This window comes from Ranitomeya variabilis, chromosome 1, assembly GCF_051348905.1.
Source record: "Ranitomeya variabilis isolate aRanVar5 chromosome 1, aRanVar5.hap1, whole genome shotgun sequence".
In the NCBI taxonomy this organism is placed as follows: Eukaryota; Metazoa; Chordata; class Amphibia; order Anura; family Dendrobatidae; genus Ranitomeya; species Ranitomeya variabilis.
This window is the reverse complement of record NC_135232.1, coordinates 1,039,048,247-1,039,062,255: the sequence shown is the minus strand read 5'-3', so window position 1 is coordinate 1,039,062,255 and position 14,009 is coordinate 1,039,048,247. Positions and strand designations below refer to the sequence as shown.

At 41.9% G+C, this 14,009-nt stretch overlaps 1 protein-coding gene across 1 annotated transcript in view; it reads right to left on the bottom strand.

Moving 5' to 3' along the window:
- LOC143799966 (uncharacterized) overlaps positions 1-14,009 on the bottom strand; it is a 107,468-nt gene that overhangs the window by 5,650 nt on the left and 87,809 nt on the right. The window contains exon 5 of the mRNA XM_077281168.1: positions 229-308. Coding sequence (XP_077137283.1) covers positions 229-308 — 80 coding nt within the window. The remainder of the gene's footprint in view (positions 1-228; positions 309-14,009) is intronic.

Genomic DNA, 14,009 nt, shown 5'->3' with positions numbered 1-14,009 from the left:
ACATTCTCAGTTTCACATAGTTGGAAGCCCTTTGCATGTCTTTTTCAAGTACTGACTTGCTAACACAAAAAATATTCTTCAAATGTCATCATTAATGGTTTCTCTAATTCACAGAGGTGGCTTCTTTTTTCATGTGACATTGGTCTGCTCATTCACCTGTTTCAGTGTAAATATTTTAAATGTTTAGTTTCATGAAATTCCCAAAGTTCGTTAAGAAAAAATCATTACTAGTGTACCTCTTGCTCCAATGCGTCCTAGGACTCCTGCTATGCCTCGGTCGCCCTTTTCTCCTTTTGGTCCTGGAGGACCTGTAATACAAAACACAGAAATCACATTGTAGGAGCATATAAACGACATGAAATGAAAACTGAAGAGGTTCCGCAATTTGTTTACCTCTCTGCTACATGTAATGTCACTACACTGTGTTCCAAATTATTATGCAAATTTGATTTAAGTGTCTTAAAGATTTAATTGTTTTGTTTTTCAAATAAACTCGTGGATGGTATTGTGTCTCAGGGCTCAATGAATCACTGAAATCAATCTTAAACACATGTGATAATTAGTTTTCCAGGTGATTCTAATTAAAGGAAAACTACTCAAAAATGATGTTCCACATTATTATGCAGGTCACAGGTTTCAAGCAATATGGGAAATAAAAAGGATCTCTCTGCTGCTGAAAAGCGTTAAATAGTGCAATGCCTTGGACAAGGTATGAAAAAATTAGATATTTCACGAAAACTTAAGAGTGATCATCATACTCTGATGAGATTTGTGACTGAAACAGAGCACAGACAGAGTTCATGCAAATAAAGGCATAATGAGGAAGTTTTCTGGCAGACAAATTCATTGGATTAAGAGAGCAGCTGCCAAAATACCATTACAAAGCAGCAAACAGTTATTTGAAGCTGCTGGTGCGTCTGGAGTCCCTCGAACCTCAAGGTGTAGGATCCTTCAAAGGCTTGCTGTGGTGCATAAACCTACTATTCGGCCACTCCTAAACAGTGTTCACAAGCACAAATGGTTGCAGTGGGCCCAGACATACATGAAAACTAACTTTCAAACAGTCTTGTTTACTGATGCGTGTCGAGCAACTCTGGATGGTCCAGATGGATGGAGTAGTGGATGGTTGGTGGATGGCCACCATGTCCCAACAAGGCTGCGACGTCAGCAAGGAGGTGGAGGAGTCATGTTTTGGGCTGGAATCATGGGGAACCAGCTGGTAGGGCCCTTTAAGGTTCCTGAAGGTGTGTAAATGACCTCAGCAAAGTAAATAGAGTTTCTGACTGACAACTTTCTTCCATGGTCTAAAAAGCAGAAACGTGCCTTCAGGAACAAAATCATCTTCATGCATGACAAAGAATACCTCTGAGTAATTGGCTGCTATGGGCATAAAAGGAGATAAACTCATAAACATAAAACTCATAGTGTGGCCACCATCTTCCCCTGACCTCAACCCTATAGAGAACCTTTGGAGTATCATCAAACAAAAGATCTATGAGGGTGGGAGGCAGTTCACGTCAAAACAGCAGCTCTGGGAGGCTAATCTGACTTCATGCAAAGAAATACAAGCAGAAACTCTCCATAAACTCACAAGTTCAATGGATGCAAGAATTGTGAAGGTGATATCAATGAAGGGTTCCTATGTTAACATGTAATTTGGCCTGTTAGGATGTTTTGGAGTTAAATAGCTTTTTTGTTCAGTGAATGTCACCTCCTAATGCTGCAAATTCCACAAATGAGCATTTTCAGTTCTTTAAAACATATCAAATGTTTAGAAATTCTACTGTGCCTAATAATTTGGAACAGCGCATTTTGAGTTTTTATTCATTTTGGAGATTATACTGTTATCATTGGGAGGTTTCTTCAATAAAATTCGATGTATACTCTAATGGGTGATGACTTTTATTAGACTGACTGTCATTTGCACCGACCATTTAGGAAAATCCAAGAAAAATGTAATTTGCATAATAATTTGGAACATAGTGTATTTGTGTTTGCTCCAAATATTACAAATGAATTAAAATTAAGCAATGTCTGTAGCAAGACAAGATGCACATACGAAGCTTTCTTTTATATACATATTAAATAATGCTTAGCTTTAGCAAACCTTGAGTTACTGGTTCTAGTTGTACAAGTTATTCAAGAGTTGAGTTGATATCTATGGATACGAACTTATCTTTAGACAGACCTCAGGGTTTTTTTCATTGTCTTTTTTGACAACTTTTCTTTATCTGTTTGGATCGTTCATTGGTTCTTGGCTTGTTTGTAAACTTATTCCCCGAATCTCTGGACTGACAGAGCTTCTCCCTGATTCATGCTGCCTATATTTTGGGTATGATTAATCACATGATATTTTGCCTATAAACAGTCGATTCTCTACTTATTTTCTTTCCTGAGTCCGATATCAGACCTCTAAAAGCTGGAAAACAATGAGACCTTTCCATATTGGTTTCAAATAATCTTCAAGTATATACCATAGTATTTTTGCAGAATTCAGTTTTCATGATCCAGTTAAGAATGATATGTATGGATCATAATCAATGTTATCAGATGTGAATCTACTGCTAAAATGAAAGATGTATCCAACACTCATTCCAAGGTTGAATAAAAAAAATCACTATTTATTAGATTCATTAAAAATCAACAGTACAAAAATTTAAAAAATACAATTGTAACTGGAACAGACTTCCGCTTTTACCAGCAAAGGTTGGATCCATACTGCTGTATAAGTCGATCTGAGATTGGATTGCAATGCACCAACTGGCCACAGGTCTCCCGACCCAAGCGTCACAGCTATATATATATCTATGAGCTGTCATCCTCAGGTCAGGAGACACACAGCCAGTCCATTCATTGCAGTCCAATCTTGGGCAGACTTATACAGACCCTAAAAGAATTTTCTTCTGCAGTGAGGGTATGTTAATCCTGGGCAAAATCTTTAACTATTTAGTGCAGTTTCAAGTGGATAGATATATAACTGATCACAGAAATGAGTCTGATCACGGAAATGTATAAAATTACATATATATATATATATATATATATATATATATATATATATATGGTATATATAAAAAAATATAAAATAAAAGGAATGCATTGTGTATACACTGTCATCACTGTGGACAAATAAAATTGTTGTGAAAATGAAAAAATATAAATGGTAAATTGTAATTAAAGAAATTCTACTTGGGAACAGTGGCTATGTTACTATGGGTTAGAGAATCATTGTACAGTCATGGCCAAAATTTTTGAGAATGACACCAAAATTATATTTTCACATGATCTGCTGCCCTCTGGTTTTTATTAGTGTTTGTCTGATGTTTATATCACATACAGAAATATAATTGCAATCATATTATGAGTACCAATAGGTTATATTGACAGTTAGAATGAGTTAATGCAGCAAGTCAATATTTGCAGTGTTGACCCTTCTTCTTTAAGACCTCTGCAATTCTCCCTGGCATGCTCTAAATAAACTTCTGGACCAAATCCTGACTGATAGCAGTCCATTCTTGCATAATCAATGCTTGCATTTTGCCTGAATTTGTTGGTTTTGGTTTGTCCACCCGTCTCTTGATGATTGACCACAAGTTCTCAATGGGATTAAGATCTGGGGAGTTTCCAGGCCATGGACCCAAAATCTCTATGTTTTGTTCCATGAGCTATTTAGTTATCACCTTTGCTTTATGGCAAGGTGCTCCATCATGCTGGAAAAGGCATTGTTGGGTGCCAAACTGCTTTTGGACGGTTGGGAGAAGTTGCTCTTGGAGGACATTCTGGTAACATTCTTTATTCATGGCTGTGTTTTTAGGCAAGACTGTAAGTGAGCCGATTCCCTTGGCTGAGAAGCAACCCCACACATGAATGGTTTCAGGATGCTTTTGTTATGACCCCAATGGCAGAGGGTCTCAGGAATCAATACCAAGTCTGCAAACACAAAAAAACAGCTCATAGGGCAGTGGTAACTGGGCTGACCATATATCTAATCCTAGCACCACAAATAGAAGTAGCCGGGGAACGTGCCTACGTTGGTTCTAGACGTCTCGCGCCAGCCGGAGAACTAACTAACCCTAGAAGGGAAAAGAAAGACCTTTCTTGCCTCCAGAGAAAAGACCCCAAAAGTTGGATACAAGCCCCCAACAAATAATAGCGGTGAGGTAAGAGGAAAAGACAATCCCAGAGTCATACCACTAGTGACCACAAGAGGGAGCCAAAAAGTCTAATTCACAACAGCACCCCCCCATAAGGAGGGGTCACCGAACCCTCACCAAGACCACCAGAGCGATCAGGATGAGCAGCGTGAAAGGCACGAACTAAATCGGCCGCATGCACATCAGAGGCAACCACCCAGGAATTATCCTCCTGACCATAGCCCTTCCACTTGACCAGATACTGAAGCCTCCGCCTGGAGAGACGAGAATCCAAGATCTTCTCCACCACGTACTCCAACTCGCCCTCAACCAACACCGGAGCAGGAGGCTCAACAGAAGGAACCACAGGTACACCGTACCGCCGCAACAAAGACCTATGGAACACGTTGTGAATGGCAAACGACACAGGAAGATCCAAGCGAAAGGACACAGGATTAAGGATTTCCAATATCTTGTAAGGACCGATGAAGCGAGGCTTAAATTTAGGAGAGGAGACCTTCATAGGAACAAATCGAGAAGACAGCCATACCAAATCCCCAACACGAAGTCGGGGACCCACACCGCGGCGGCGGTTGGCAAAATGCTGAGCCTTCTCTTGTGACAACTTTAAGTTGTCCACCACATGATTCCAGATCTGCTGCAACCTATCCACCACAGAATCTACCCCAGGACAGTCAGAAGGCTCCACATGTCCCGAGGAAAAACGAGGATGGAAACCAGAGTTGCAGAAAAATGGCGAAACCAATGTAGCGGAACTAGCCCGATTATTAAGGGCAAACTCAGCCAACGGCAAGAAGGTCACCCAATCATCCTGATCCGCAGAAACAAAACACCTCAAATAAGCCTCCAGAGTCTGATTAGTTCGCTCCGTTTGTCCATTAGTCTGAGGATGAAAGGCAGACGAAAACGACAACTCAATGCCCATCCTAGCACAAAAGGATCGCCAGAACCTGGAAACAAACTGGGATCCTCTGTCAGACACAATATTCTCAGGAATGCCGTGTAAACGAACCACATTCTGAAAGAACACAGGAACCAGATCGGAAGAGGAAGGCAGCTTAGGCAAAGGTACCAAATGGACCATCTTAGAAAAGCGATCACATACCACCCAGATGACAGACATGCCCTGAGACACCGGGAGATCTGAAATGAAATCCATGGAAATGTGTGTCCAAGGTCTCTTCGGGACAGGCAAGGGCAAGAGCAACCCGCTGGCACGCGAACAGCAAGGCTTAGCTCGAGCACAAGTCCCACAGGACTGCACAAACGACCGCACATCCCGTGACAAGGAAGGCCACCAAAAGGACCTAGCCACCAGATCTCTGGTGCCAAAAATTCCCGGATGCCCTGCCAACACCGAGGAATGAACCTCGGAAATGACTCTGCTGGTCCACTTATCAGGAACAAAGAGTCTGTCAGGTGGACAAGAGTCAGGTCTACCAGCCTGAAATCTCTGCAACACACGTCGCAAATCCGGAGAAATGGCTGACAAGATAACTCCTCTTTAAGAATACCAACTGGTTCTGCGACTCCCGGAGAGTCAGGCACAAAGCTCCTTGAAAGAGCATCAGCCTTCACATTCTTTGAACCTGGTAAATACGAGACCACAAAGTCAGAACGGGAGAAAAACAATGACCAGCGGGCCTGTCTAGGATTCAGGCGTTTAGCAGACTCGAGATACATCAGATTTTTGTGATCAGTCAAGACCACCACACGATGCTTAGCACCCTCGAGCCAATGACGCCACTCCTCAAATGCCCACTTCATGGCCAACAACTCCCGATTGCCAACATCATAATTCCGCTCAGCAGGCGAAAACTTCCTCGAGAAAAAGGCACAAGGTCTCATCACAGAGCAACCAGGGCCTCTCTGCGACAAAACGGCCTCTGCCCCAATCTCAGAAGCATCCACTTCAACCTGAAAGAGAAGTGAGACATCAGGCTGGCATAAAACAGGCGCTGAAGTAAACCGGCGCTTCAACTCCTGGAAAGCCTCCACGGCTGCAGGAGCCCAGTTAGCAACATCAGAACCTTTCTTGGTCATATCCGTCAAAGGTTTAGCAATGCTAGAAAAATTAGCAATAAAACGACGGTAGAAGTTAGCAAAACCCAAGAACTTCTGAAGACTCTTAACTGACGTGGGTTGAGTCCAATCATGAATAGCACGGACCTTGACTGGGTCCATCTCCACCGCAGAAGGGGAAAAAATAAACCCCAAAAAGGGAACCTTCTGTACTCCAAAGAGACACTTTGAGCCCTTAACAAATAAAGCATTCTCACGCAAAACCTGAAACACCATCCTGACCTGCTCTACATGCGAGTCCCAGTCATCAGAAAAAAACAGAATATCATCCAGATAAACGATCATAAATTTATCCAGATACTTCCGGAAAATATCATGCATAAAGGACTGAAACACTGAAGGAGCATTAGAGAGCCCAAAAGGCATCACCAAGTACTCAAAATGACCTTCGGGCGTATTAAACGCGGTTTTCCATTCATCTCCTCGCTTAATGCGCACAAGGTTGTACGCACCACGAAGATCTATCTTGGTAAACCACTTGGAACCTTGAATTCGGGCAAACAAGTCTGACAACAGAGGCAAAGGATACTGAAATTTAACAGTGATTTTACTCAAAAGCCGATAGTCAATACAAGGTCTCAAAGATCCGTCCTTCTTGGCCACAAAAAAAAATCCCGCACCAAGAGGGGAAGAGGAAGGACGGATATGCCCCTTCTCCAGAGATTCCTTGATATACGAACGCATTGTGGTATGCTCAGGTACAGACAGATTAAATAGTCTTCCCTTAGGAAATTTGCTACCTGGAATCAAATCTATGGCACAGTCACAGTCCCTATGAGGAGGCAGAACACTGGACCTGGACTCGCTGAACACATCCTGATAATCAGACAAATACTCAGGAACTTCCGAAGGAGTAGAGGAAGCAATAGACACCGGCAGGGAATCACCATGAATACCCTGACAGCCCCAACTTGACACAGACATTGCCTTCCAATCCAAGACTGGATTATGAGTCTGTAACCATGGCAAACCCAAAACGACCAAATCATGCATTTTATGCAGAACAAGAAAACGAATCACCTCCCGATGTTCAGGAGTCATGCACATGGTTACCTGTGTCCAAAACTGCGGTTTATTTTCCGCCAATGGCGTAGCATCAATACCCCTCAGAGGGATAGGATTAACCAACGGCTCAAGAACAAAACCACAGCGCTTGGCAAATGACAGATCCATAAGACTCAGGGCAGCACCTGAATCCACAAACGCCATAACAGGGTAAGAGGACAATGAGCAAATTAAAGTCACAGACAAAATAAATTTAGGTTGCAAATTAACAATAGCGACGGGACTAACAACCCTTGTTAGGCGTTTAGAGCATGCTGATATAACATGTGTAGAATCACCACAGTAAAAACACAACCCATTCTGACGTCTATGATTTTTCCGCTCATTTCTGGTCTGAATTCTATCACATTGCATCAAATCAGGTGTTTGTTTAGACAACACCACCAGAGGATTAGCGGTTTTGCGCTCCCGCAAACGCCGGTCAATTTGAATAGCCAGCGCCATGGAATCATTCAGACTTGTAGGAATGGAGAAACCCACCATCACATTCTTAATGGCTTCAGAAAGGCCATTTCTGAAGTTTGCGGCCAGAGCACACTCATTCCACTGAGTAAGCACGGACCATTTCCGAAATTTTTGGCAATACACTTCAGCTTCATCCTGGCCCTGAGAAATAGCCAGCAAGGCTTTTTCTGCCTGAACCTCAAGATTGGGTTCCTCGTAAAGCAATCCGAGCGCCAGAAAAAACGCATCAATATTTGCCAATGCCGGATCTCCTGGCGCTAGCAAGAAAGCCCAATCCTGAGGGTCGCCCCGTAAAAAAGAGATAACAATTTTAACTTGCTGAACTGAGTCTCCAGATGAACGGGGTCTCAGAGATAGAAACAATTTACAATTATCCCTGAAATTCCTAAACTTAAATCGGTCTCCAGAAAACAGTTCAGGAATAGGTATTTTAGGTTCAGACATAGGACTACTGGTAACAAAATCTTGTATGCTTTGCACACGAGCAGCAAGCTGGTCCACACTTGTAATCAAGGTCTGGACATTCATGTCTGCAGCAAGCTCAAGCCACTCAGAGGTAAAGGGGAGGAAGAGAGGAAAAAAAAAAAATTCAGAATTTCCTTTCTTATATCCCACTTCTGCAATGCATTAAACATTCAATGTTGGCCTGGCATACTGTTATGACCCCAATGGCAGAGGGTCTCAGGAATCAATACCAAGTCTTCAAACACAAAAAACCAGCTCATAGGGCAGTGGTAACTGGGCTGACCATATATCTAATCCTAGCACCACAAATAGAAGTGGCCGGGGAACGTGCCTACGTTGGTTCTAGACGTCTCGCGCCAGCCGGAGAACTAACTAACCCTAGAAGGGAAAAGAAAGACCTTTCTTGCCTCCAGAGAAAAGACCCCAAAAGTTGGATACAAGCCCCCAACAAATAATAACGGTGAGGTAAGAGGAAAAGACAATCCCAGAGTCATACCACTAGTGACCACAAGAGGGAGCCAAAAAGTCTAATTCACAACAGCTTTACAGTTGGCATGAGACAAGACTGGTGGTAGCGCTCACCTCTTCTTCTCCGAATAAGCTGTTTTTCCAGATGTCCCAAACAATCGAAAAGGGGATTCATCAGAGAAAATGACTTTGCCCCAGTCCTCAGCAGTCCACTCCCTGTACCTTTTGCAGAATATCAGTCGGTCCCTGATGTTTTTTCTGGAGAGAAGTGGCTTCTTTGCTGCCCTCCTTGAAACCAGGCCTTGCTCAAAGAGTCTCCGCCTCACAGTGCGTGCAGAAGCACTCACACCAGCCTGCTGCCATTCCTGAGCAAGCTCTGCACTGCTGGTAGTCTGATCCTGCAGCTGAAACAGTTTTAAGATACAGTCCTGGCGCTTGCTGGTCTTTCTTGGGTGCCCTGGAGCCTTTTTGACAGCAATGGAAGCTCTCTCCTTGAAGTTCTTGATGATGCGATAGATTGTTGACTGAGGTGCAATCTTTATAGCTGCGATACTCTTCCCTGTTAGGCCATTTTTGTGCAGTGCAATGATGGCTGCACGTTTTTCTTTAGAGATAGCCATGGTTAACTGAAGAGAAACAATGATACCAAGCACCAGCCTTCCTTTTAAAGTGTCCAGTGATGTCATTCTTACTTAATCATGACTGATTGATCGCCAGCCCTGTCCTCATCAACACCCACATCGGTGTTAATGGATCAATCACTAAAACGATGTTAGCTGCTCCTTTTAAGGCAGGACTGCAATGATGTTGAAATGTGTTTTGGGGGTTAAAGTTCATTTTCTGGGCAAATATTGACTTTGCAAGTACAGTAATTGCTGTTAAGCTGATCACTCTGACATTCAGGAGTATATGCAAATTGCCATTAGAAAAGATGAAGCAGTAGACTTTGGAAAAAATAATATTTGTCTCATTTTCAAAATTTTTGGCCATGACTGTTCTATACTGTAGCTCTGGATATCAGGACTGCAGTGAAGGTGAGTCAATTCGGGCAAAGTCTTTACCCTTAAGAATAATAAAAAATGATTGCATGTAACTAACGCTCCTCCTGATGAAGATATAATGAAACATGCGTTGGGGCAGTGGGAACACTTTAAGCAGATGGAATGATTTACATGTAAGTGTTATATTTTATTCTAGCCCCTTTTCTGTTTGATATATATTTGGGAAGGTTATACCCAATTGTACCGTTATATATAAGGGACTATGTGATATTTATCTACATTAACATATATCTACAGTCACCACCCTCTGATATGTGCCTAGCAGCCTCTAAATTATTACATATTTCTGTCTTTGTGTTTTAATTAATAAAGTCTACGTTTGGATATTTTTTTCTACCCTTCCTTTTTCTGTTTTTTGTGTGGTATGTATATAAATAAATCCAATCAAACTACTAACTAGTAATAGAAAAATAGACATAAATATATGGTCAAAAAAGAATAAATATATAGAATATCACATTACACAAATAAAGAAATCATAAAAATGAAAAATATAAGATGGTGAGCTGTAAAAAAAAAGCTGTTGCATGCAAACTGACTACATTGCAATTAGATGGAAAATGTCATAGAGTGAAATTATGACACTAAATTTACACTAGTGAAAAGAAAAATTGGAACCAGCTAACCACATCCTGCATTATGTAGTCCAGTATGCACGGACCAAAACGTGGAATATACAGACAAGTAGAAAAAAAATTCCAGCTTCCTTGAGGATGAACGCTGTTTGCGTTCGAAACTCGTCACCATGTTATTTCCAGTCCCCCACAATGTGCCATTGCATTTTTGGAATTTTAAAGTGTCTTTAGTAAAGGATTTTCATATTTTTATGGATTGTTGCCAGAAGCTGGAATTTTTTTTACTTGTCTCTAAGTTCACACAGGGTGTTTTTCTGTGTTTTTTAATGCGTTTTTTTATCCTAATTTTCTGCTGCCTTTTACATTACCAGGATAACCTATGAGATTTCAGAATCTCATGCACACACCTTGTTTTTTTATCATCAGTATTTTGTTCTTTGCATGTTTTCTTGGACATAGAGCATGTGACTTCTATCAGCGTTTTTTCAGCATTTTTCACCCATTAACTTGAATGAGTGGTGAATAAACAAAAGCACCAAAAACACATGTATCATGTTTTGTTGTGTTTTTTTGTGGCATTTTTTTTCAACAGTATACTTTACCAACATGCACAAGAGAAAAATCTAGCATGCCAAAACTGCAGCAAAAAATGTACAAAAAAACATAAAAAATGCAAAGAAAAACCAAGGAAAACATCCTTTTGTTTTGCTCTTCTTTCCTGCCAAGAGATCAGGTTTTGCTGCAGAAAAAAATGTTGATGAAATGCCTATTGTGAACTTACTTAGTGTTTATCAAGAAAAAAGTGACATATGAACCGCGATGAGAATCATAATATATACACATGGTCAAAATTGTTGGTTCCCCTCATTTAATGACAGAAAACCCCACAATGGTCACAGAAATAACTTGAATTTGACAAAAGTAATAATAAATAAAAGATCTATGAAAATGAACAAATGAAAGTCAGACATTGCTTTTCAACCATGCTTCCACTCAATTTAAAAAAAATGAAACTCATGAAATAGGCCTGGACAGAAATGATGGTACCCCTGAAAATAATGTGACAAAAGGGACATGTTAAATCAAGGTGTGTCCACTAATTAGCATCACAGGTGTCTACAATCTTGGAATTAGTGAGTGGCCTGTATATAGTGCTACAGATTCTCACTGTGCTGTTTGGTGACATGGTGTGTATCACACTTAACATGGACCAGAGGAAGCGAAGGAAAGAGTTGTCTCAGGAGATTAGAAAGAAAATTATAGACAAACATGTTAAAGGTAAAAATTATAAGACTTAGTCTTTGCAAAGACTAAGAACTGTTGTTTGAAATGCGTCTGCCCACATTACATTCCCATATGGAGGTTGTGATTTTTTTTAAGATATGTAACTTTTTTATGAAAGATATTTTTCTAATAAAGATTTAACCCCTTTCTGCCAGCTGACAGAAAAGTACGTCAGCTGGCAGTATCCCCCCACTTTGAGGTGGGCTCCGGCGGTGAGCCCACCTCAAAGCCACGAATATCAGCTCTTTTCAACAGCTGACATGTGCCCACAATGGGCGCGAGCGGAATTGTGATCTGCCCGGGCCCATTAACTAGTTAAATGCCGCTGTCAAACTCTGACAGCGGCATTTAACAAAGGCTGCCGGCCGCGCAGCCAGAAGTACACGCACCGCTGACCCCCATCACAAGATCAGGGATCATCGGTGCGTTGCCATCACAACCAGAGGTCTCCTCGAGACCTTTATGGTTGTTGATGGCAGATTGCTATGAATGCCACCCTGTGGTTGGCGCTGATAGCAATGCTGTAATTCTACTACATAGGGGCGATCTGAGCATCGCCTCTATGTAGCAGAGGCAATCGAGTAGTGGATGCTTCTAGCCTCCCATGGAGGCTACTGAAGCATGCCAAAATAAAAAAATGTGGAGTTTGCAGTGTGTAGTAATGACTCTTGCATAGTATAAATGGGACAGGATGCTATGCAAGTGTCATTACTACACACTGTAAACTCCACTGCTCATAGACAAGCTATAGTAAACACAGCGAGCAATCCAAGCCTCTCTCTTACTCTGGGTGACGTCATCACACATGCGCAGTCTGCGTGACCTACTCCAAGCCTCCCTTTGGCTTTAACCTCTTCTACTTCCTGCTGGTGCACATATAAATAATGGCATTATGCAGCAAGTGCCTCCACTCCACCGCAGCTGTCTACCTCAATGAACGCGTATCGCAAGGTTAGTACTCTTCTTACTAACCTACTACATGGGTTTGCCTATTCCTACTTATCACATAAGCTTCCAGCAACTTTATGGTTTCTTCTCTATTCACAGCCCCTAACAGGATTCTTGTACGATTTGTGCACAATTTCTCCTCATGACCTTCCATATGAGGTTAGTGACAGCCACTCTGCCCACCACCGCCATATGCCCCCTCCATTTTGTATGTATGCATATATTTAACATGAAACAATCTCCTGATTTTCTTTGTATTTACGTATTCATAAAATAATTATCTTAAGGTACCTTCACACTGAACAACTTAACAACGATAACGATAGCGATCTGTGACGTTGCAGCATCCTGGATAGCGATATCGTTGTGTTTGACACACAGCAGCGATCAGGATCCTGCTGTGACATCGTTGGTCGGAGCTAGAAGGCCAGCACCCTATTTCGTCGCTGGCTCACCCGCTGACATCGCTGAGTCGGCATGTGTGACGCTGATTCAGCGATGTCTTCACTGGTAACCATGGTAAACATTGGGTTACTAAGCGCAGGGCCGCGCTTAGTAACCCGATATTTATCCTGGTTACCATTGTAAATGTAAAAAAAAACCACTACATACTCACATTCCGGTGTCTGCCACGTCCCTCGCCGTCAGCTTCCTGCACTGACTGTGAGTGCCGGCTGTAAAGTAAAAGCAGAGCACAGTGGTGACGTCACCGCTGTGCTGTGCTTTATGGCCGGCACTGACACAGTCAGTGCAGGAAGCTGACGGCGAGGGACGTGGCAGACACCGGAATGTGAGTATGTAGTGTTTTTTTTTTACATTTACAATGGTAACCAGGGTAAATATCGGGTTACTAAGCGTGGCCCTGCGCTTAGTAACCCGATGTTTACCCTGGTTACCCGGGGACTTCGGCATCGTTGGTCGCTGGAGAGCTGTCTGTGTGACAGCTCTCCAGCGACCACACAACGACTTACCAACGATCACGGCCAGGTCGTATCGCTGGTCGTGATCGTTGGTAAATCATTTAGTGTAACGGTACCCTTATACCATATGACAGTATACCTCTACCATTCTGTATATACATACGTTGTGTATATATACAGTTAGGTCCATATATATTTGGACAGAGACAACATTTTTCTCATTTTGGTTATAGACATTACCACAATGAATTTTAAACAAAACAATTCAGATGCAGTTGAAGTTCAGACTTTCAGCTTTCATTTGAGGGTATCCACATTAAAATTGGATGAAGGGTTTAGGAGTTTCAGCTCCTTAACATGTGCCACCCTGTTTTTAAAGGGACCAAAAGTAATTGGACAGATTCAATAATTTTAAATAAAATGTTCATTTCTAGTACTTGGTTGAAAACCCTTTGTTGGCAATGACTGCCTGAAGTCTTGAACTCATGGACATCACCAGACGCTGTGTTTCCTCCTTTTTGA